The sequence below is a fragment of the Neovison vison genome, chromosome 14 (genome assembly GCF_020171115.1).
Source record: "Neovison vison isolate M4711 chromosome 14, ASM_NN_V1, whole genome shotgun sequence".
Classification (NCBI taxonomy): Eukaryota; Metazoa; Chordata; class Mammalia; order Carnivora; family Mustelidae; genus Neogale; species Neogale vison.
In genome coordinates this window covers 2,196,157-2,217,372 of record NC_058104.1, presented here as the reverse complement: position 1 = coordinate 2,217,372, position 21,216 = coordinate 2,196,157, and the positions used below count along the sequence as shown (strand labels likewise).

Genomic DNA, 21,216 nt, shown 5'->3' with positions numbered 1-21,216 from the left:
AGGGGCACTTTCCCCATCCGTGCGTCATTCTGGAGTCAGCAAAACACACTCGTGAGCACTGGACATGTTTCCCGCAGTCCGGGTGGTCTCTGTTCTTTCTGGTCCTCGTCAACACACACGCGTGACTTTGTGCAGACCTACCAGGGTGCATCTGAGCCGTGTGGCTCTCTGCTCTCCTGACGTCACCAGTTGGGGGTAGGACATGCTTCTTGCTTGGACCCCAGGTCCCCCTGTGCGTCCAAAAGTCTCACATCTTTCAAAACAGGACGTTTCAAGAAATGAGGGCAGGCCGAGACCGTCTGGCTTCATTCGCATTCACTCCCAGGGGTTCCTGAGATATGCGTGACCGTCTTTGCAGAACTAGGGGAAGGGGCTCCCCGTTGCTATGTGTGTGGGATCTGGAAGTGGCAGAAACACTGGCAGAAGCTCCTGACCAGGCTTCGCGAGCATCAGTACCTGGGTTAGGCTCCCAGAGCTCTAGGAGGGCGGACGAGCTGCTATGCCCATTCTACAGACAGATGAGTTAAGTCCTTAGAGATTCAGCCCCTTGGGTCTCTCCAGGCAAGTTTATAAGTGGCGGCAGGTCCCTGGGTTGCTATCAGGATGACCCCCTCCTTGTGAAGAAGTCCCACATGGGCACTTGCCACGCCCAGAGTGTGAGCCACACGGGCAGCTTGGCACATACACGTGGCCGAGGGCCGGGAATCCATGCCCTTCCGGGGATCGTGGCAGACCCGAGAGCTTGTGCTCTGACCAGGGTGGGGGAGTGGGCTGAGGTCTTGCTTTGTGAGAGCGCAGGACCCGTGTTGCTAGAGCTTCTTTTTATTTTTCGAAGAAAAGCCCAAAATTTGGATTTTTCTAACTGTCAATCTTTATTTTTTTTTAAAGATTTTATTTATTAATTTGACAGAGAGAGACCACAAGCAGGCAGAGAGGCAGGCAGAGAGAGAGAGGAGGAAGCAGGCTCCCTGCTGAGCAGAGAGCCCAACACGGGCCTCGATCCCAGGACCCTGAGATCATGACCTGAGCCGAAGGCAGTGGCTTAACCCACTGAGCCACCCAGGCGCCCCCTAACTGTCAATCTTTAAACATTGGGAACTAACTTTGAAAATGGTCCCACGTTAGCACGTGAAGAAATAGAAAATGAGGAGCAATCGATTAACACCAAGAAAGTTAAACGGGAGCCACGACCCACCCATGCACACCCCCCCAGTCCCCAGTCCCCATCCTTCCACCTGTCCAACCACCATCCGTCCATCCATCCATCCAACCTCTGTCCTTCCAACCATATCATACCAAAGACCTATGGTGAGTCAGATGGCCGGCACGGAGGGAGGCAGGAGGGCTGTGAAGGAGTTTTGTGTGGATGTGGATGGCCTTTCCCTGTCGTGAACAGGCTGCTGAGGCCTGAGCGGTGCCTGTGATCTTGTCCCCTGAGGGTGGCGTGGGCGCTTCCGTACATGTCCTGGCTGTTGCTGATCATCTTGGAATATTACACCCGTGGCCCCCTCAGCACTGGGGTAGTCGCTGGGCCTGCCTGACCTCACGGCATGAAGCGGGAGCATGGAGGCCCAGCCTACGATGCTGCAGGCTGATTCTCAAAGCAGTTCGCTGCGTTTCCATGCTGTCGATTTCACTGGTTTTTCTATTTACTCCAGTTTACACCCATAAACCCCTAATCTGGAAGGACTGTGTAGGCAGAAGCGGAAAGCAGAGGTGTCTGTGCTATAGCAGGGCAGAGAACCAACCCCTGACCTGGAGAGACAAAAACCAACAGTACCGATAGATAGTTACAATTCAAGCACAGTTAACAGGTGATGCCCCTGGCCCCGTCCCTCCTGGTCCAACGCTGAGGGTCCCTCAGCTGCTTGGGCTACCTTGGGAGTGTAGGGGGTTTCTGGTGAAAAGCGCCCACAGGGCTATAGGGACACTGGGATAAGGCAAGCAGGCACTTCAGCTGCTTCCTGCAATCAAGGGAGCAGCACCTGCTCTGGCCTGGGTCCACCCGGGAGCCTGAGGACCCCACCATCGGGCTGAGTGGGGGGGTCAGGGAGCAGCCTCTTTGTCAGGGCTGCCTCTAGGACTGGAGGGCTCTGCCTCCTAGCGATGACCAGCACCTCTCCCTGGCCAATGACTTCCCTGGGGTTGGCATCAGGACCTCCCACCACCTGAGACCTGGAAGGCCCTGTGCCCCCAAACACGCCACCCCTTCCATGCCTGGAGGCCTTGCTTAGCCCCGGGCGCCCCACAGAGCCCTGCGCAGGAAGACTGCAGGGCGGCCCGGCCTCACCTCCTCCCAGCTGTGGGCCTTGGCAGAGACCCTTTGCGTCTCTGGTTTCCTCGTCTGGATGAGACAGCCGCGGGTCTGACCTCAGAGCAAGCGGACAGATGAAGGGCGCTCGGCCAGGGCTGGTCCCATCCTTGGGGCCTCACAGAGTGAGGATTGGAACATCTTCACAGTTCTGTGTCCCCGGGCCTGGCATAGCCTTGATGCCTGAGTGCCAAGCCCAGTGTCCCGGATCCTGGCGGGGGCGGTGGGACCCACGTGTCCGACTCCCTGAGATGCGGGCGACAGCTTCAGGAAAGCCTTCCAGAGGTCACTTCCAGACTAGAATAGAAAACCGGTTTTCTTTCCACAGCAGAAGCAAACAGGGGCTTTGAATACCATTAAGTGCTAAGAAGCAGGAAGGATTGGGTTTTGTTTGAGGACTCAAGATGGGGAAAGAGAGGGCCTCTCGGGGGGTTGGGCCGAGCCAGCGGGAGTGCGAGCGTCTGTCCCATATGCCCCCTGTGTCCAAGCCTTGGTGATGAACTGGGGGGCGCTGGGGCCTTATCTTCTTCCAGAGGAAATGGGGCTCTCTGACTTTGCTGTTCACAGATTGGGATTCGTTGCTCTTAACGTACCCTGGGTGGGGGAGGCCTGTGTGGTCAGTGGGGGGCTGGGTCAGGCCCAGGGACGACAGCCGCTAGGGGATTCACCAGGTCCGCATTTCTCTGTGGATGCACACATCAAGAAACAGGACCTCCGTGTGAATGATAGCCATAGGCCTTTTCACAGGTTCGTCTGCATGCCACAGCCCGCCGGCTGTGTGTGCGGTGGGCAGTGGGCTGGGTCCCATCGTGGGACTTGACGGCCGTGCAGAGCCCCTGACCGGGCCGCGTGGTGCTGGGTCCTAGGGTTGGCTTCACTGGTAATGGCATCTGGGGAAATATTTTACCATTACCACTGCAAGTTTCTAAACAGTGAGGTGGGAATTGAAAAATCATTTCTTAGCGATCTGCTCTTTTTGCGATCCCTGATGCTGTGGTTTTGAAGAAATGCAGAAAAACAGACCAGACCCGTCTGCTCCCCTGGGGAAGGTGTGGTTGAGAAGGGCAGCCCAGGCCAGGGGACAGACACCAGGTCTGTGCTGAGTGGGGAGGAGATGGGGCTGGGAGGGACCCTTGCCGCATTCTCCCCCCACCTCAGTGAAAACAGCTACTACTTTGAGAAAGACTTGTTAGCATTTCCTGGACCCTGGGAACAGCAGGGCCCAGGCGGCTCACATATCTGATTCCACGTTTGCTCCTGGTGGCTGGGCGCCCAGCCCGGATTCAGTGCCTGTGAGTCCCCCCTGAGGTTGGACTAGCCTGAGCAGACGGGTGAAGGTCTCTGAGACTCTTCTGGTGGGAGGAGGCAGGCCGCCCTCAGCTCTGCCCCAGAAAGGCCCCAGCTGCCCGCTTGAACCTGTGGGGGATGGGGTGCTGTCTCTTGAAGGCCGCTGTGCATTTTAGGAGCAAGAGCCTGGCCCCTGACACTGCATTCTCCTTGCGGTCAACAGAGACAGAGTCCCCAGTGGGCACCCTCCCCCTCCCCACTGTCCGTGTCCTGCCTGTTTGGCCCATTCCACCGCCATAGTTGGGAAATTAAATGGCCCAGCTGCCTGCTGGCACCACTGTAGTCAGGCTCTCCAGCTTCTGTGTGTCTAACATGTCATTCTGTATCTGGGGTCTCAGGACGCTGCTTGAGGGGAAGCGTCTCCCCTCGGGTTAGCTTGCAAAAGATAGTGTTTTCGTAGGATGGTGTTCGCCGATGGGAGAGGGGGTGTGTTACGTTTTTTGTGTCCAAAACAATATGTCCGGTGTGATTCCATTTTTGACAGACCCTATTGTCCCCAGGTGGGGAGCCAAGCCCTTCACTCCATGGGAGGGGATGCCATGAGGTCCCTGCGCCACCCCCCTCCCCCCGTCACTTCGGCTCTGACACATGGTGTGTTTTCTCTTCCAGTGACATCTTCGATGCCATGTTCCCTGTCACGCACATCGCTGGGGAGACCGTCATACAGCAAGGTAGGTCTCCTGCTTCTCTGAGCCAGAGCGCTGGGGCCGTGGGCCATGGCCGTGCCCGGAGGTGAACACAAAACCCGTCGTCCGCACTTGAGGAAGGTCACTAATGAGACGGAGCATGTTACTTAGCACGTCCGTTAAAAGAGTCAAACACCTCATGTGAGACATGGGTGACTGCGCCACAGGATCACGTGCCGGCCACGTCACTGTCCGTGGGTGGTCATTGTAATAAGCTTTATTTTTAAACAAGGGAAAACGGGTGGGACGCAGAGTTGCATGGCCTCCGTGAAGCGAGGTACTGCGCCCAGGGAGGCCACGCGTGCCATACGCGGTCCCCTCCACAGTGTCTACAGCCTCTGCTTTCTTTCATTCCAGGGGACGAAGGGGATAACTTCTATGTGATTGACCAAGGAGAAGTAGACGTGAGTGTCCCTTACCCGCTCTGGAAGGTCGCGCCTCTGTCCACGGCAGGCTCCGTGAGGGAGCGTGTCTCATCTAAACGGCAGGAGGTGGGGCCTGCACCTGTGGACGGGGGTCCTTGCAGCTCGGCTGGACCCTGCCCAAGGCAGCGGCTGCAGACGTGGGCCTCCTCCCCCGCCGTGGGCATCAGGGCCTTGGCAAATGGGCAGGAGGGGGCAGTTTATGGACTCAGAGGCCAGGACGATGGCTGTCCTACCCACGTGACCTGGAGCCCCACCGTCTGGCAGAACAGCGTTCCTTCCTGTTGCCGTTCACCCTGCTCTGTCCACCTCGCCGGTCACGGGCTGAAGGACACGCGGTGTGGACCTGCTCCCCGTGGGGGAGCCCCGCTCCTGTATCCACATGTCCCCAGCTCCATGCGGGGCCCTGGCCGAGGGCTGAGGGCATCCCTCCCTGGGCCCGCAGGCTGCCATCCACGCAGGTCCTTGCCGACTGCACCCGAGTGCTCCGGTCTCGGGTAAAGCCCTCCAACGGGCTTCTCTTCAAATGAGGCCCAAGCCCTTTGCGAGGCCACAGGGCGGGTCTGAGCCCACGGTGTTCTCTCACTGTCTGTGATCCATGGGCGCCTTGCTGCCTCTGCGGGACCCCCACCACCCCCTCCTGTCCTCCCTTGCCTCCCTCCGTCATCCCTCCTCAGCCTGTGCATCTGGCTCATGGCTCTCTCTGTGGCCAGAGCAGCCTCCTTCCATGACTTGGCTCAGTCTGTGGTTGCATATGGGTCCCCTCCGGGCCTGGGGGGGCTCGGTCCCTGCACACCTCCCCCTGCACCACAAAGGTAGGATGTGACTGACAGGGAGGTGGCTGGCTTGGCCTGCTCATCCTGGCAGGACCCCCTGCCCGCCCCCTGGAGGTCCCAGAGCCTGGCCCCAGGGCCCCCTTGGGATGGGACAGGGGCTGACCGGCCATCCCCAGGCTCAGTGTGCCAGCTACCTCATGCTGTGCCAGGAGCCGTAGCTGGCTTTTCTTGAGGCCAGGGACCCATGGAAGCAGTCTGGGGAGTGGGAAGAGTGAGGTCACCTTCTTGCAACCAGAACTCTCCAAATATGATGTCTTGGCAGGTCTAGCCTCCCAGCACTAGGCTCAGAGGCTTAGGTACAAAGGCGGCTTTAAGGTGCTCGCCGGACTGGGCTTGCCTGAGCCAGGATGTCCGGGCCCCGTGGGTGGACGTCTGCGTCCGGCTCTAGTCTCAAATTTGGGCCAGCCAGCCCTTGAAGGGACAGGCAGTGACCTGTGGGGCCGCCCTGTGATGCCCCTCGGGGTCCCCTGCCAGCCCGTCCGGGTTCCTGGCTGGCTGGCGGGTGGGGAGCCCTCTTGTGATGTGGGACACTCTGGGCAGTGCAGCCGTGTGGGTGAAGGCCACATTTAAGGGAATCAAAAGAGCTCAGTCAGGAATCTGGGATGAAAAAGTGGCATGTTGGCTAGCCGGGGTGAGTTATGGGGTATGTATTATAATAATGACTGTTATTACTGCTCGCGGTGTGAAATCGTCCCAGATGCTCTGAGGCCTCGAGCGCCTTCCAAGACAGAGGGGAGTGACCTGTCTGACCTGGCCCAGGGTCGTGCCCAGGATGGTGTCAAGGCTGCTGAGCCCAGTTCTTAGGCCCCAGGGATAATGGTCTCGCTGGGGGGCAGAGGGGGGACACTAAGTGCCGATGCCCCACAGGAGACAGGTTCCCCTGGACCCCACCGTGGCCCTCTGCCTGGCCAGGCTCGGGGCTGGGCATCCTGAGTGCCCCCTCCCCTTCTGCAGGGTGGACGCTGCCCTCTGACCAGAGGCGCCCGAGGGGAACGGCCAGGTGACCCGTGCCAAAAGCGCTAGGTTCGGTTTAAATTATGGTTTTCCAGAGAGACACCGCAGCATGTGTGTTGCCAAGAGCTATAATCCATTTTTCTAAGTATAAAAATATCTTCCAATTTGTTTTATTCGTGGAACATAGCATTTCTACTTAAAAGGATACTCAGCTGCCGATTTTAGGGCTCAGGAACGTAGTTCTGTCTGAGGCCCGGCTCCTCCCTAATCCTGCGAGGCCTTCACTATTTTCGGACCCTCCTTTGTGCTGGGACCCTCCCGCCATCCGGCTGCGGCCCCATCCCGTTCCCAGCCTCTGAGGTGGTGTGAGACCTCTGAGCTGCATCCCTGGGGCCGGGCTGCCCAGGAGGCGGCCGTCTGGTTCCTTGGGTCACCGTCAGTTGTTCAGTGTTTGCCTGGAGCTCTGGTTGTTGGTTTTTTTGTTTTTGTTTTTTTTTTAAATTGCTAAAATACAAATAACAAAATTTGCCATCTTCACCACTTCTCTGTGCCCAGTTCAGGAGCACCAAACATATCCACGCCGCTGTGCAGCCGTCCCCCCGTCTGACTCCAGAATGTTCCACTGCCCCCACGGAGACCCTGTCCCTGCGGCGCGCGGACCCCCCAACCTCTCCCGCAACCCTAGCCGCACCGTCTGCTCTCTGTGTCTGTGAGTCTGACGACTCTGGGACCTCGTGTGCGTGGGGTCCCCTTGCATGTCCTGTGTCTGGGTTGTGTTCTCAGGGCTTGTCCTCCATGGGGGCAGAGGTCCGGTTTCCCTCTAAGGCTGTCATGTGGACAGATCCCACTGTGCCTCTGTTCACATCAGGGGACACATGCGTCGCTCCCACCCCTTGGCTGTCACGCATCTTGCTGTTATGGGCACAGGTGTCTGGCCTTCCTGTGCTGGGACGGTGGTCTCCATCATTCGTCATTGGTTCACCCGGGCCCAGCTGTGAAGCTTTTCTGCAGTATCTTGGGGTATTCCAACCCATTTCTCCACAGAGCGCGTCTGGGGATGCCCTTTCCATTCTCTGCTGAGGCCCCGGCAGCCCAGCCCACGGATGGGGACCTCAGAGGCCCACCCCATGTGGTGGTGACGTTCATACAAACCTCACCCCTGCTCCATGTTCAGGAGGGGCGCTCAGGATCCCCCCATAATACCTCCCTGAGAGCTCCTGAGTGTGGTTGGCATGGGAGAGGGCAGGAGGAGGGCTGTGCACCCAGACGGCTTCGGGGCTCCTCTGGGGGAAACCCGCACGGAGACGGAGCCCATGCGGCCCGGCAGATGGGAGCTTCCGGACGACGCCTGTACAGGGCGGGGTCGGGGGGGGCGTTGCACTGTGAGCAGTCCCCAGCTGAGCACCCCCTGGCCTCCATTGAGCTGAGAGACTGCGGCGGGAAAAGCAGCACCCAGAGGCGGAGCTTCTGCTCCCTTCAGGCTGCTGTGGGCAGCCGGCTGAGGGCCCAGGACCCAGGTGCCTGCTCGCCACAGGGACGCACCCGCTGCTCGTGGCAGGAGCCTGGGGAGGTGGGAGGAGACAGGCCGTTGGCTTTTCCCATCATCTGTGAGGGCAGAACAAAGGTTTGGCCAGGCCGGCTGCGGGCCGTATGCAAACCACGGCCTCTTGGAGAACCCTGGGCCCTGGTGTTCTGTCGCCACAGCCCAGATGCTTTCTGCTGGTCCATCTTTGTTTCCTGGGGAGCAGAGCGCTGCCCCAAGATGCACAGGTCAGGGAGAGCTGGCAGCGGAGCAAGGGGGCAGCACGCCCTCAGCCCCCATCTGTGCCTGAGGCTCCAGATGCCAGGGTCACAGCTCGGGACTTGACTGAGCAGGACCTTGTGCCTTCTGTCCCATCACCCTCCACTTCCTGCCACTCCTGCGTGGAGCAGAAGCAGCGTGTCTGGTGTGGGCCACGTCACTAGCCACCTGAGGCCACGCCAGTCCCTGGGCCTTGGCCCTAGGCTCTGACCCAGCCAGTGGGACTGCTGGGCCCACCAGCCATAGCCACCTGTGGAGTGACTCCCCGCTCCTTCCTGCTGCCCTCCGACAGCCCCACGCTGTTCTCCACACTCCACCAGAGGGAGCGTCACAGTGCAACCCAGTATCGTGCCGCAAACTTCTGTGGCTTTCCTTCTAGAATAACATCCCAGCCCTTCCCTCCCCTACCACGACTCCTACCCGCTGGGCATCTCTCCTTGCTTGGTCATGCCGCATCTAGTGCCCTCCATTTTACTGTGGCCCCGGGGCCTTTGCACATCTTGTCCTCAGCCTCAGTTGCCCTTCTCCCACCTCTTATGCTGGCCCTGATGCTCAGGACCTGGCTCACGTTCTCCTTCATGGAGAGCCCTCTACGCACAGTCACTGCATGGTCCTTCTGAACGCTGTGCCTCCACTTCTTGCCACGACCGGAGCATGCCCCATGATGAACGGGTGTTCGTACGATCGTTCGCCTGCAGTCTTTCTCCCAGCTGGTGGGTGAGTCCCCGTGGACAGGAACCCGCCTGCCTTCCCCTGCTGACCGCCAGCACTTAGAACATGCAGGACACAGAGGGGGGCTCAGTCCACACTGAGGGGCAAAGGACAGATGGATGGATGAATGCAGGAATGCAGAAGGCCGGGTGGGAGCTCTGGGTTCAGCCAGAGAAGTCGCTGTCAGTGGTGGGACCACAAGTGTAGCCCAGTGGGGCCTCCCACCATTTTTCTTCTAGAAGAAGAAGAAGAAACAAAAAATGAAACAAAGCAAGAAGTAGCCCCTTTGAACGCCAGCTGGGGTGGGGCTCAGGGCTGCACTGGCTGCGGTGACAGAGGCCAGTGTCCCGAGAAGGATGGCCCCTTTGTGCTCTGTGGGGCAACCCGCAGTGTGGTCCTGGGCCTGTCTGGGGATCCACACAATGGTTTTCTCTGACGCCTCCCAGGGAGTTCTCTGAGGCCTGGGCTTCTGGGCAGGAAGGGGGTCCCCGGTGGCCTTTGGCAGTGATGCCAGTCCCCTGGGTTCCCTGGGTCCTACCCTGCTCTGCTGAGCCCCCTTTCTTTGTCCCCTGGTGCATGTGCTCTTTTGCTCATGGGCACCTGCCCCCGCCATGCAGCTGGTTGCAGTGGTGACTTCTGTGCCCCCTCAGGTGGGGGGGGAGACCCCCCCGCACCCCAGGCCACTGTGTTAGGCAGTCTCCCCACCGCAGACCCACGTTCCTGAGCTCCTATTGCCACCTGACTTGAAGAGGCCCCTGGGAAGACATGCCTTGTGCACTGGTTGGGGGGAGCCCTTGGGTTCAGCTGTTGGGGACAGTGTTTGCAACACCTGCGCACACACAAGGGCCTGGCTTTCACCCTGGTGAAGTCGCAGGGAACGCGCATCCCTCACCGCCTGGGTGCCCGCTCTGGCTGTGAAAACCAGGGCACCAAACCCAACAGCTCGAACCTGGAGCCACAGAAGGACGCACCCCATGGTTCCTTCTTGTGGAGCCGTGCTCGCTGGAGGGGACCTGTCACCTGAGGGGTCTCGGGGGAGCAGGACCACGTCACCGAGATGCAGAGCTGGATCCAGGCATGTGGGTGTTTGTGAGTCAGACCTCCGTGGGCAGGACTTCACAGGAAGCAGAGTACGTGGAGGGCCGACTGAGGGCCGGGTTGCCAGGACCCTCAAGAAGTTGTCCCTGCCCCCGTCCCCACAGGCCCTCCGCCCCTTGGAGAAGACGCAGTTCGCAGCTCCTAGAGGGTATTGTCTGTGGTCCTAAAACTCCTGGGACAGGTGTCCCTGCCTCATGGGAGGGACAGGATAGGGTCCTATTCCTCCGGGGCCTCGTGGCGAGGGACCCAACAGCCAGCCTCCCAGTGGGAGCCCGAGAGCACAGCCCAGGGGCAGGCACTCCGCGCTCCGGCAGACTGGCTGAGGCTTCCGGGGACACGTGCATGGGCCCCTGAGGACGACTTCACCTCTGTGTGTCCATGGTCTCCTGCCCACCCAGCTTCTTGGCCGGCTAGCTCCCCCGGCCCCTAGCTTGCGTTATCACCGGCGTGCCGTTTTCCTGCGGATACGCGGCTCTGTGGCTCGGTTATTGCCCAGATAATGACTCATTGATTCCAGTAAGAATCGCGCCCATGACTCACGGCAACCCGTTCTTCCCCGACGTGCCCCCGACGTGCAATGGGCACTATTCTTTGGGCTCACGGACACGCCGGGGAATAAAGCTGCGTTGTGTCAATTTACAGCAACGAGATCTGCATCGGCATCGCATAATAAACAATCTGCACCATTCTTGCACGGTATGGGACGCACAGGGTCAATGCATAGTGGCCACACTGTGTCCGGTCACCCACACAGCCTGAAAGGGCCCCTCTCAGCCGGGCCTCATCGGCGCCCCGGCAGCGTTCCCGCCGACCCCAGGCCCTGGGAGCCGGGCACCACGGCCCCAGGCAGGGAGGCCCCATGAGCATGGGTGTGTATGGGCGCAGAGCCCAGCCCAGACCCCGTAGTCCAGGGAAGTACAGAGTCTGAGTCACCGTGTGTGGCTGGGGAAATGGGCCAGAGATCCCTCCAAGGCTGATGAGGACCCGAGGCTGGCCAGGGAAGTGGGCAGGGCTTCTGCATAGATGGGAGCCCTGGACCATACATCCGCCTGCCATCCAGGCCCGTCTCATGGTGGGTAGAGAGCGGGGATGCAGAGGCCACTGGCCTGCCCGTGCAGCGGCAGCTCTGCACAGCGTTGTGGGTGAGGCAGGCAGCGCGGCCAACAGAGACCCAGGACAGGCCTGGGCAGGGGACGGGAAGCTGTGCCCATGGGCTAGTGAGCCTGGGGGCTGCGGCTGCACATCCCTTTTTTACCGGGCCTGCTCTGGTGGGTGCAGAGAGGGCTCTCAGGGTGGGACGGGCCACAGTGACCCCACACGCCCCCCCATGACCTTTCTGACCGTTCTCGCTGTGTCCCCTGAAGGTGTATGTGAACGGAGAGTGGGTGACCAGCATCAGCGAAGGGGGCAGCTTTGGGGAGTTGGCGCTCATTTACGGCACCCCCAGGGCAGCGACCGTGAAGGCCAAGACAGACCTCAAGCTCTGGGGCATCGACCGGGACAGCTACCGGCGTATCCTCATGGTGAGTGGCTTCCTGGCTCATATCCACAGCCAATCCTGTCATGGGAATGCTGGCTTTGTCCAAGTGGGGGGATAGCTAAGGGCTGACAGGGTGGGTGAGAAATGTGGGATGGAGTCTGGAAACTTCTTATGAGGTAGGCAGGCAGCTGGGGAACCTCCTTGCCCTCCCTGTCTGCTTTTAGCTGTCTGGAATGAGGTTGTGATGGCTGGAGCTCCAGCTTCTCTCCTGGACCATGAGGTGACTCTGAGGCTGGAACCCATTCATCAAGGTGGTGGAGCCAAGAGATGCCGGGACCCTGGCTGTCTGGGGCCCCAGCACAGCAGTGCCAGCCTGCATGGCCCCAGATGTCCTCATGCAGGGGCGACCCCATGCAGGGGCGACCCCTGGGTATTTTCGCCCCTGTCATTTTAGGTTTTCTCTCCCATTCTGCCACATCCACTCTTGGCTGTACAGGTGGTCAGGTGGCACAGTGAGCTGTGGATGGAGAGGTCCTCCCCAAGGAAAGAGGCAGGCTCTTCCCTTGCCCACTCAGGACTCCTCCCAAAAGCACCACCTGCCGGGCAGTGCTCTCAGTGCTGAGATGCATCAGGGAGCCTCATGGAGGCAGCACCCACCCTTTGGAAGCCAGCCTGTTAGCAGAGGAGTCAGGGAACAAACGCGTAGTTCAGGTGGCCGAAGTTCCATGGAGGTAATTACAGCAGAGAAGGGGGTGAGGGGACGATGAAGTGGGGAGAGGCTGCTGTTTTATAGAAAGGCCCAAAAGAACCCCTCCTGGGGTAAGGTGGGGTGGAGCAGAGGCCTCTGAGCAAGGAAACAACGTGTCCAGGAGAAGAGTGTCTGGGGAAAGGCCCTGTGGCATGAGCTTGGATTCTCGTGGAGCAGCAGGCAGACCCCCATGGATAGGGATGCAGGGGTCCCATTGTGGGGTACAGCTCACACAGAGCCCTCAGCTCACACCTGAGTGTGTCAGGGGAGCCCAGCAGGGTTTTGAGCAAAGGAGCTCCTGCAACCAGTTGGGGGCTATCCTGGAGAGGATGGAAACCATCCTACCCTGGGAGCAGCTAGGAAGCCAGAAGGCCCTGGGCCAGCCACACTGGTCCATGGACATCCCTGCTCAGTCCAGGTTCTCCATCCCTCCCCCGTCGCCAGGCTGAGGCCACTGGAGCTGAACACCTGGCCTTTGGGGAGCCTCACTCCTCAGCCACCTAGGCTCACCTGCAGATGGTTTCTGCTCAGACCCAGGTCCCACAGAGCCTGGGCCTCAGGCAGGGTGCTGACAGGCCCAGAGGGAGGAGACCAGGGCGAGCTCCGGGCTGAGAGACCTTTGGCTTCCCCCACATGCTCTCTGGGACTTGACTGTCTCCCTGAGACCTGTCTGGACAGTACAGCTTCCAGGGAGGGGCTGTGATGCAGGGAAGCTCTGGGGGAGGTCTGGGGATAGTCCACAAGTGGTTTAAGACAGCCCCGGGGTGCATTCAGGCAGGAGCCTGCAGATGGGGTCGTGCTCCGGCTGCTCCTTCTCTTGGGAACGTCGGTGCCCCTGCCCATCCTGGTCCCTTTACCCCACCCTGGGAGAATTCAGTGCGGTCTTGCAGGCAACCGATCAGATTTGGTGTGCGTGAGGACCCTATCATCCACGCACTCAGTGACGGGGTCTTCTAGGTCCATGGATACAGCAGGAGAGAGCTGAGCTCCTCTTCATCTTCAACCTGCTAAGTCCTGTCTTCTCCAGGAGAGGCTGAAAGTGGGGTGGGTGGGGCGCCCTGAGACACCTGCACCCCTCCCTCCCGCCCGCAGGGGCAGGTTTGGGTAAGGGCCCAGCAGCCTCCGTCTGTCCGCCCCGTGGTCCCTCCTGCGTGCACCTGGCCCTGTGTTGCATAAGCCATTGGTTCTCACTGTCTCCGGTGCCGAGTCCTTCTCGGCTGTGGGATTTTTGTGGCTGCAACCTTGTATTCAGGGAAGTTCCCAAACCATGGTGGCACCCGGCACTTCCTCTGTCTTAATTCTGGAGCCCAGTGGGCTAAGAATAGCCATGAATGTGCTGGGAGGCTGCAGAGTGTCTGTGTCTCGGCAAAGAAAATGACAGTGCTGGCCGACCCAGAAGGGAGTGTCCCGCAGGACAGCACCAGTGTTTGCATCCGTCCTGGGTTTGGGTGGATTTGGACGTATCCGTCATGCAAAGTGGACCCACCATGCATTCACTTGGCACCAAACTGGGACTTGCCAAGAGGGAGACTGGGCAGGGGGACTGGCCAAGAGTGTCTCCGGAGAGAGCGCCCCTCCCTGTGCATTAAGGCGATAGGGATCCCAGGGCATCTGAGCCAGAAGCTTCCCTGGAACATCCCTTCTCTTCCCTTTGTAGCTCTGTGTGGCGTAGAAGGATGGATGGAGCTCGGCAAGGCCACTGAGCAGGCCAGGCTCTCTGTTCCCATCGGGAGCAAGGTGGGGGTCGGGAAGCACTGCCTGTGGCCTCCCTGCCCATCCATCCTGGGTCAGGTGTGGGGTGCCCACTCCCTGAAAAATGAAAACCTCAGGCCACCCCATACCCGTGAAGCAGGAGTCACACACCAGCGTCTCTGGCACAGAGCGTCCAAGGGGAGTCTTCTGCTGGGTGTGTGAATGCTGGGAGTCCACCCAGAGCCTGGTAGCCCCCTTCCTCTGTGTCTCAGTGGGAAGCAGACAAGGAGCTTGCTGGACCAAGGTGGGGATGACACAGCCAAGCAGCGGTGGGGAGTCTGGAGAAAGGTGGGCAGGTCAAAGTCCAGGTCAAAGACACAAAGAACATGGCACTGATGTCCCTTCTCCTGATGGGAAAACTGAGGCCCAGAGAGGATGAGACTGCACTAAGAGTTGAGGGGGGGTGGATTATGGGTGATCTGGAGTTAGAATGGGAGTGTGTTGATCCTTCCTGTCAGCCCTCCTCCACTGTGCTCAGAAAGGACCATCACTGCTACCACCATCATCCTCACCAAGGTCACCATCATCACCATCATCACCATCATCATCATCATCTTCACCATCGCCATCACCGTCATCCCCATCATCTTCACCATCGCCATCACCATCATCACCATCCCCATACGCATCACCACCATCACTGCCATCACCAAGCTTTGGGGCATGTGGAGCCCAGTCTTGGTTCATTCCTTCTCCTGTGGTCCCATCTAGGTGGTCACTTGCCCCTCTGAGCCTTCTTCTTTTCTCACAAGGTTGGGCAGGCCCCAGTATCTGGAAGACCCCCTCCCCCCCGCTGCCCTGGCCTGAGCTCTTTTTCACTGTTACCATCCTTCCTCCCCCCTTTTGCCACATCAGGTGTTTAGTCTGTGGTCATTGGACTCTCCATCCTTTTCACATCGCAGGTGACCTTCCAGCTCCCGTTGATGGATACAGCTGCTGGTGGCCTGCACATCCCTGTTTTCTGAATGTGTGGTACTTACCAGTGCTCATTGGCAGGGCTGCCATGTCCAGTTGTAGAGTGTGTACACTGTGCAAAGGCTCTGGGCAGCAGGGTGAGGAGTTGAAGTCCAGATTGCTGTCTCCTGCCAGGCTGGCGCTGGCTGCTGGGAGGCTGGGCCTCCTCCTTGTCTGCTTGGGCCACCAGCTCACTGGGACGCATGCTTGAAGAAGAGGGTGCCTTTTTCTCCTTCACATTCAAATTCTAATTTTTGGAGTGGATTCTAATTTCTAATTAACATAAAGGCTAATGGGACCCTTCTCGCTGGATTTGTCTTATTCATCCAGCGTTTGGTTGGCTTTTCTCCCCAGGGACCAGTGTCAGGTGTGTCTGGTCCAGAGACCTTGCCGTTGCTGGCTGCCCCCTCTGGAGCGCATGACCACGTGGTTCTGTAGCCTGCCCCAGCATCTCCCCAGACATGTGTGTCCGGGGGAGGGGCGGGGTGCTGTGAGCCTGCTCAGACAGTGCTCTCTCCATCCTATCTTGGGGACACGTGCCCTCAGCCCATGGAAAGCCGAGCGCAGGACTCTGGTCGGCCAACTGCTCATTATGTGGGCCGGTCACCGGCCCAGGCTGGATGAGGTCCCTGCAGCTGGCCGATGGCAAGTGGGGAAGGAGTGCAGCTGCTTGGATGAGGGGGGAGGTGCAGGCTGGGGTCTTTGAGGGGCTTCTGAGATGTGGGATCCTCAAAGGGCTTCCTTTCAAGAGTTGAGAGTCATTTGGGGGAACTTTGGAGATGCTAGAATGATTCAGGCACGAAGAGCCACCTTCTCTGTCTTCTCGTTTCTCCCAAACAGGGCAGCACACTGAGAAAGCGCAAGATGTATGAGGAATTTCTCAGCAAGGTCTCCATCCTGGGTCAGTGGCCCCGGCCCCGGTTACGATGCTCTGTGCCGTGCGGCCTCCTCCGTTTCATCTGAGTCCTGCCTGCCGGCTCCAGCCATTTCCACGTTCCCTGCATGCCTGGCAGGTTCAGCGCCCTTGGTGATGTGCAAGTGTGGGACACGCACACGGATGCACCCACACAAGGCATGATCGCTCACACACACACAGGCACACTCACACGCTTGCACACATACACACATGCACACAAGTATGACCACACAGAGGCACGCTCACAAGCTTGCACACACAGGTATGACCGCACACATGCATGCACACACAGGTGTGACCGCATGCATGCACACACACACACAAACACACACACACAGGCACACTCGCATGCTCGCACACATACACACATGCACACAGGTACGACTGCACACAGGCATGCTCACGCTCACATGCACACACACAGGCACGCTCACACACTCACACACATACATGCATGCACACAGGTATGACCACACAGTGCACTCACACACACACAGGCACACTCACGTGTTCACACACAAACACACATGCACACACAGGTATGACTGCACACGTGCACGCTCTCACACACAGGCACGCTCACACGCTTGCACACATACACGCATACACAGGCACGCTCACAGATGTACATGCACATGCACACATGCACCAAGAGCTCTGTCTAGTCCCCTAGGGCACTGTTATCTTTCCCTCAAGTGTCTGTGGTCTCCTCCCGTGCGCTCCTCTTGTCCGTCCCTCTGCCACCAGTGTCACCTCCAGCCCTTTCTCTGTGTCCGTCAGTTCTCAGCCGCAGTCCCATCTCGTGTTTTAGTGAATGTGGCCCGCTATGTTGAGCTTCATCCCCCGACCTATTCTGGTGTTTCCCTCAACGTGGTTTCTCCTGCTGCATCTCTGCCCTTCCTTGTCCTGGGGCCTGATAAGCGCGATGGCTCCATTTCTGTTGATTTTCAGGAGTGTCAACAACATTTCACCGACGAGAGTGTTTAAGTGTTTTGAAGTTGCCGCAGCGTGTGTGACGGTCATGAGCTGATGCACACCAGCCCCGTCTGGGGAACTTTCAGCCACGAAGCTGATATTCCTTACCTGTGTCCAGCCTGTGACATGCGGCTGGCAACTCACACTTTGGACGAGGTGGCTCTGGTCCATGGGAGCAGCGGTGCTCGGGAAGGTGAGGGGCTGCTGAGCGCTGAGCCTCCGGGAACCGCTGCAGACCGCCGTCCAGCAGCAACCCCAGGCCAGGCTGCCGGGTAAAGATGCCGAATGAAGAGTATCCTCCTTTCCCAAGAATGTGATGGACTGAGGAAGGGAAAGAAGCAAAGGGCTGATGCTCAGGGATGAGGGCACAGGATTGGGGCGGCAGTCCCCATCCCACGACCATTCCCCTGCCTGCGTGGTGTGAGCCGGTGGGGACCCCGGGCTGGCCCTCAGCCCTGGAGCAGCCCCGGCTCCCCGCAGGGCTTGGGCTCTGCCTGGTTGCTGCTGTCCAGACCACAGAGACGAGAAGAGGTCTTGCTGCTAGCTTTTCCAGCACAGGATCAGAGGGAAGGACAGGACAAAGCCCCCACTCCAGCTTGTGGCAAATGTGGATAGGAGGAGGGAAAGGCCGTGGCCACTGCAAAGACCAGCCCCAGAGCCAGAACTGCAGAGAAAAGCTCGGAGCCAGCGGCAGACAGAGCAGGACCCAGTTAGGAAGAGATCGTGTCTGCAGAAACAGAACCCGGATGCAGGGAGCCAGTGTGGAGGGAAGAGCTGGCAGACCCATCCCAGCCAGAGCCTCGAAGGTCGGCCACGGCCCCAGGAGCAGAGCCCGTACAGCGAGCCCCCAGCCCGGTGGCCTTGCCTTCGGGTGTTCTCGCAAGGGTGCAGAGTCCTGGCCACGCGTCAGGGAGCGGAGTCCGTCTGAGCGTGAGGTCCGAGGGCCTGCGGTTTCATCCGTGGTGTGGGACACATCTCTAAGGAACAGACACGAAGGTCGACTGTGCTTCAGTAATAAAAGATTTAACAAGTCAGAAGCCTTAACAAGTAGGTCTGAAGCCATTATGACGAAACAGTCACAGGATTTTACTCAGGAGAGACATGGGCTGGTGGTGATGACGTATTCACGCCTGTTTTGATGAAATTTTCTCTCCAAATGAAGACAAGTGGACAAGATTGAGCGTGGAGTCGGTGATGTGCTGGGATGGCGTGAGGCAGCTGCAGAGCCATGGTGGGGCAGGACCCTCATGAGGACTCACCCCGGAACCTGGGGGACGGGGAAGGACGGGCTGCCTAGAGACAGGGGTGGGGGGCAGAGCACAGGTGCCCAGCCAGGCCTGAGGGGCCCATGGAGGGCCAGCGCCCCTGCCCCCGAGGCAGGTTTCAGAAGACCCCGGTTGGGGTGAGGGGCCTGCGGTGCATTCACGCATTCATGGGCCGCATCGGGGAGCCCAGCCCAAAACCTGTAGGGAGGCCAGGTGGGCCCACTGTCAAGGCGAGCCCCCACAGTGGCCCATTTTCTACCCCTTTGGTCCTAAAAGATGGGCATTCCATACAGTTCAACCCGAGGACTGGTTTTTTTTTTTTTTTTTTCCTATCATCTTTCTTAGAGGAATCTTTTAGCAAAGAATATATCTTACATTGAAAAAAAATACTCTGTTATTCTTGTTTCTTTTTCTTGTGTTGAACTCAAGCACGATAAATAGAGAGTTTAAGAGTTAACATTGAACAAGACGACACAGCTGGTGGGTCATGTCTCTGGGAGTGTTTCTGCTTGTCTTTCTGTCCATCCTTCTGTCTGGGTCTGGGCCTGGAGACAAGGCTACGCTGCACGTTGTCGCCACGTCGTTTCTGGGCGGCCCTTGGCAGTTTTCCACATTCTTTACACTTTGCTATATTTCTTGAGTTCTTTGTAGTGAATATGAGTAATTCAACCCAAAACAGGCCCGGCAGGGAGGGCGCCTGCAGCGGGTCGACCACATGTCCTCACAGAGACCCTGTGAGATGCTGAGAGAAGGTTCTGGTTCTTCTCTTCCTCTGGTGGTGAAAATGCATCCCATGGCAGGCACCGTGTCTGCTGTTTCTAACTTGAGGGCAACTGCGCCCATCACCACTCCACGGTTCCAGAACCTTCTTGTCACCCCTCCCGAGGAAGCCCTGTGCCTGTGAGTCTGTCCCTGCAGGTGCTTGGTCTGGACGTGTCCTATGAAGGCACGCTGGGCTCTGTGGTCGGTGTCATACTTGGTGAAATGAAAATTGGCTGCTGCACGAGCTCGTCCCCATGGTTTCATAGGGGCTGCGTGAAGGGCACTGTAGCCCCATGAGACAGCCCTGAACCCAGGACCCCGGGGCCCACGGTCCCCTTCCACCTCCTTTTCTCAGCTGCCGGACGCTCTCATGTGCTCTGCTCACCCCGTCCACAAGCTCTGTTCCCTCTGCTGAATCGATTGCCAGCAAGTGCTTCTCCGTGGCCATCGGGTGGTGCAGCCCGATTATTCTCACCCGAAGGAGAATAATCCCTTCGCCCCTTGGTCATCCTGGCTGCAGAGAATCCTCCGGAGAGACGCCTGCAGCCAGCGTTGGGAGGCCTTGCTCTGCACCGGCCTGCCCTCAGCCCGTGTCCCTCCCTCGTCAGGAAGGAGCATGAAGGGGACGGTGATGCTTTGGGACCTAGAGGTTCTGGCGCATGGACATTGGGCTCCACCTGTGATGGCTGTGGAACCTGGCAGGCTTGGGGGACATGGGAGCCTGGAGGACACCCTGGGGCTCCGTGTCTGGGGCCTGGCATGGTCATGGGCCACAGCTGCCGGCAGGACGCCAGGTGCAGAGTTGAGATCCCGCTCAGAAAGGGGGCGGTCAGAAAGGCGGCCGGTCGGCCCTGGAACCCTAAGACTCGGGACCCCAAGTGCCGTGAAAACGCCCACAGGGCTTGTGCGTCCTGTGTTGCCTCAGAGACTGGGTACCGTGGAAAAGCCAGGCCAGCGTCTCCTGATCTCCGGCCGTTGGGGGACACAGTACTGCATGTCCCGACTTTCAGACCTCAGGGTGTCACCCGTTTTAGATGGAACGGAGGAAACTGCTCATGGGACAACGGGAGCGGACTCCCCCCGGGTGGCCTGACTCGCAGTTATGTGGCCCTCAGACTGGCTGGCGTGCCGGTGTCCCGGTGAGCACAGAAACACATGCCGCCAGCTTTGGGTCCCTGAGCAGCCCCGGCGGCGCAGACCTCCCCTGACTTCCCGCCTGTGCCGGCGGCTGGCGGGAGCTGGTCCTTTACAATTCGCGGTACTGGCAGACGTCTCACAGCAGAGAAATCCTGCTCCTAACCCAGTTCTAAAATAAATGCTTTGCTTTGTATTTTTAGCCACTGACCTACTTAAGTAGCATCTGATAAGTGCAGGCCAGGGAGGGTTTTTCTGCCAAAAAAGAAATAGTTAATCAGGGAATCGTTTTCTTCCAAAGGAGCGTATTGGGTTTTTTCTCTTTTTCCTTCCCAAGGGCTGGGGTGGAGGGTGACGGGGTGGGAAGGCTCAGGGAGAGGCGGAAAGGTACCTAGAATCTGGGAGCTGTAAAGAGGGGCGTGGCACTGGAATTAAGCATTTTGACCTAAAATAATGGGACGGGGGATGTGCCCGGTGCGGCAACGTGGGTACGCCTGCAGTTAAACCGTGATGAATGGTGTTTCTTCTGGACGGGTAATCGCTTCATCCGCTCTGAGATATTTTACTCTGCGTAGTAGCCCCATGCTTAGCGGTGATGGTGTTTTTGCCAGAACACAGGCAGCTTATGTCTGGAGTATTTTCCCTCTGGGTTCCCAGGCCCCACTTCCCGCACCCGCCGCCTGACTAAACCGCAAGGCGCCCGCTCCAAGACCCTGTCCCCCTGAGGACGGAGCGCTAGCCCGGTACCTCCCGCACAGCTCCCGAAACTCCCCGGCCCTCCCAGCAGGGATGTGGTCACCCCATCTCACTCACTGCTGTCCCAGCGGAGGCCGGCCCGCGGCACTTCCTGGGGAAGAGCGAGGGGGCAGAGCAAGGGCGCACGCCGTGGTGACCGTCTCCTTGTCCTGCTCTAGAGTCCCTGGAGAAATGGGAGCGCCTGACTGTGGCAGACGCCCTGGAGCCCGTGCAGTTTGAGGACGGAGAGAAGATCGTGGTCCAGGGGGAGCCTGGGGATGACTTCTTCATCATCACGGAGGTGAGTGCCGCCGGCTCGGGGTGCAGGG

At 59.0% G+C, this 21,216-nt stretch overlaps 1 protein-coding gene across 5 annotated transcripts in view; it reads left to right on the top strand.

Moving 5' to 3' along the window:
- Positions 1–21,216, top strand: part of PRKAR1B (protein kinase cAMP-dependent type I regulatory subunit beta) — a 79,933-nt gene that overhangs the window by 43,426 nt on the left and 15,291 nt on the right. For all 5 annotated transcript variants that reach the window (XM_044232941.1, XM_044232944.1, XM_044232942.1 and 2 more), the window contains 5 exons: positions 4,268–4,329; positions 4,702–4,748; positions 11,531–11,689; positions 15,941–16,001; positions 21,067–21,188. In XM_044232941.1, the coding sequence (XP_044088876.1) occupies positions 4,268–4,329; positions 4,702–4,748; positions 11,531–11,689; positions 15,941–16,001; positions 21,067–21,188 (451 nt within the window). The remainder of the gene's footprint in view (positions 1–4,267; positions 4,330–4,701; positions 4,749–11,530; positions 11,690–15,940; positions 16,002–21,066; positions 21,189–21,216) is intronic.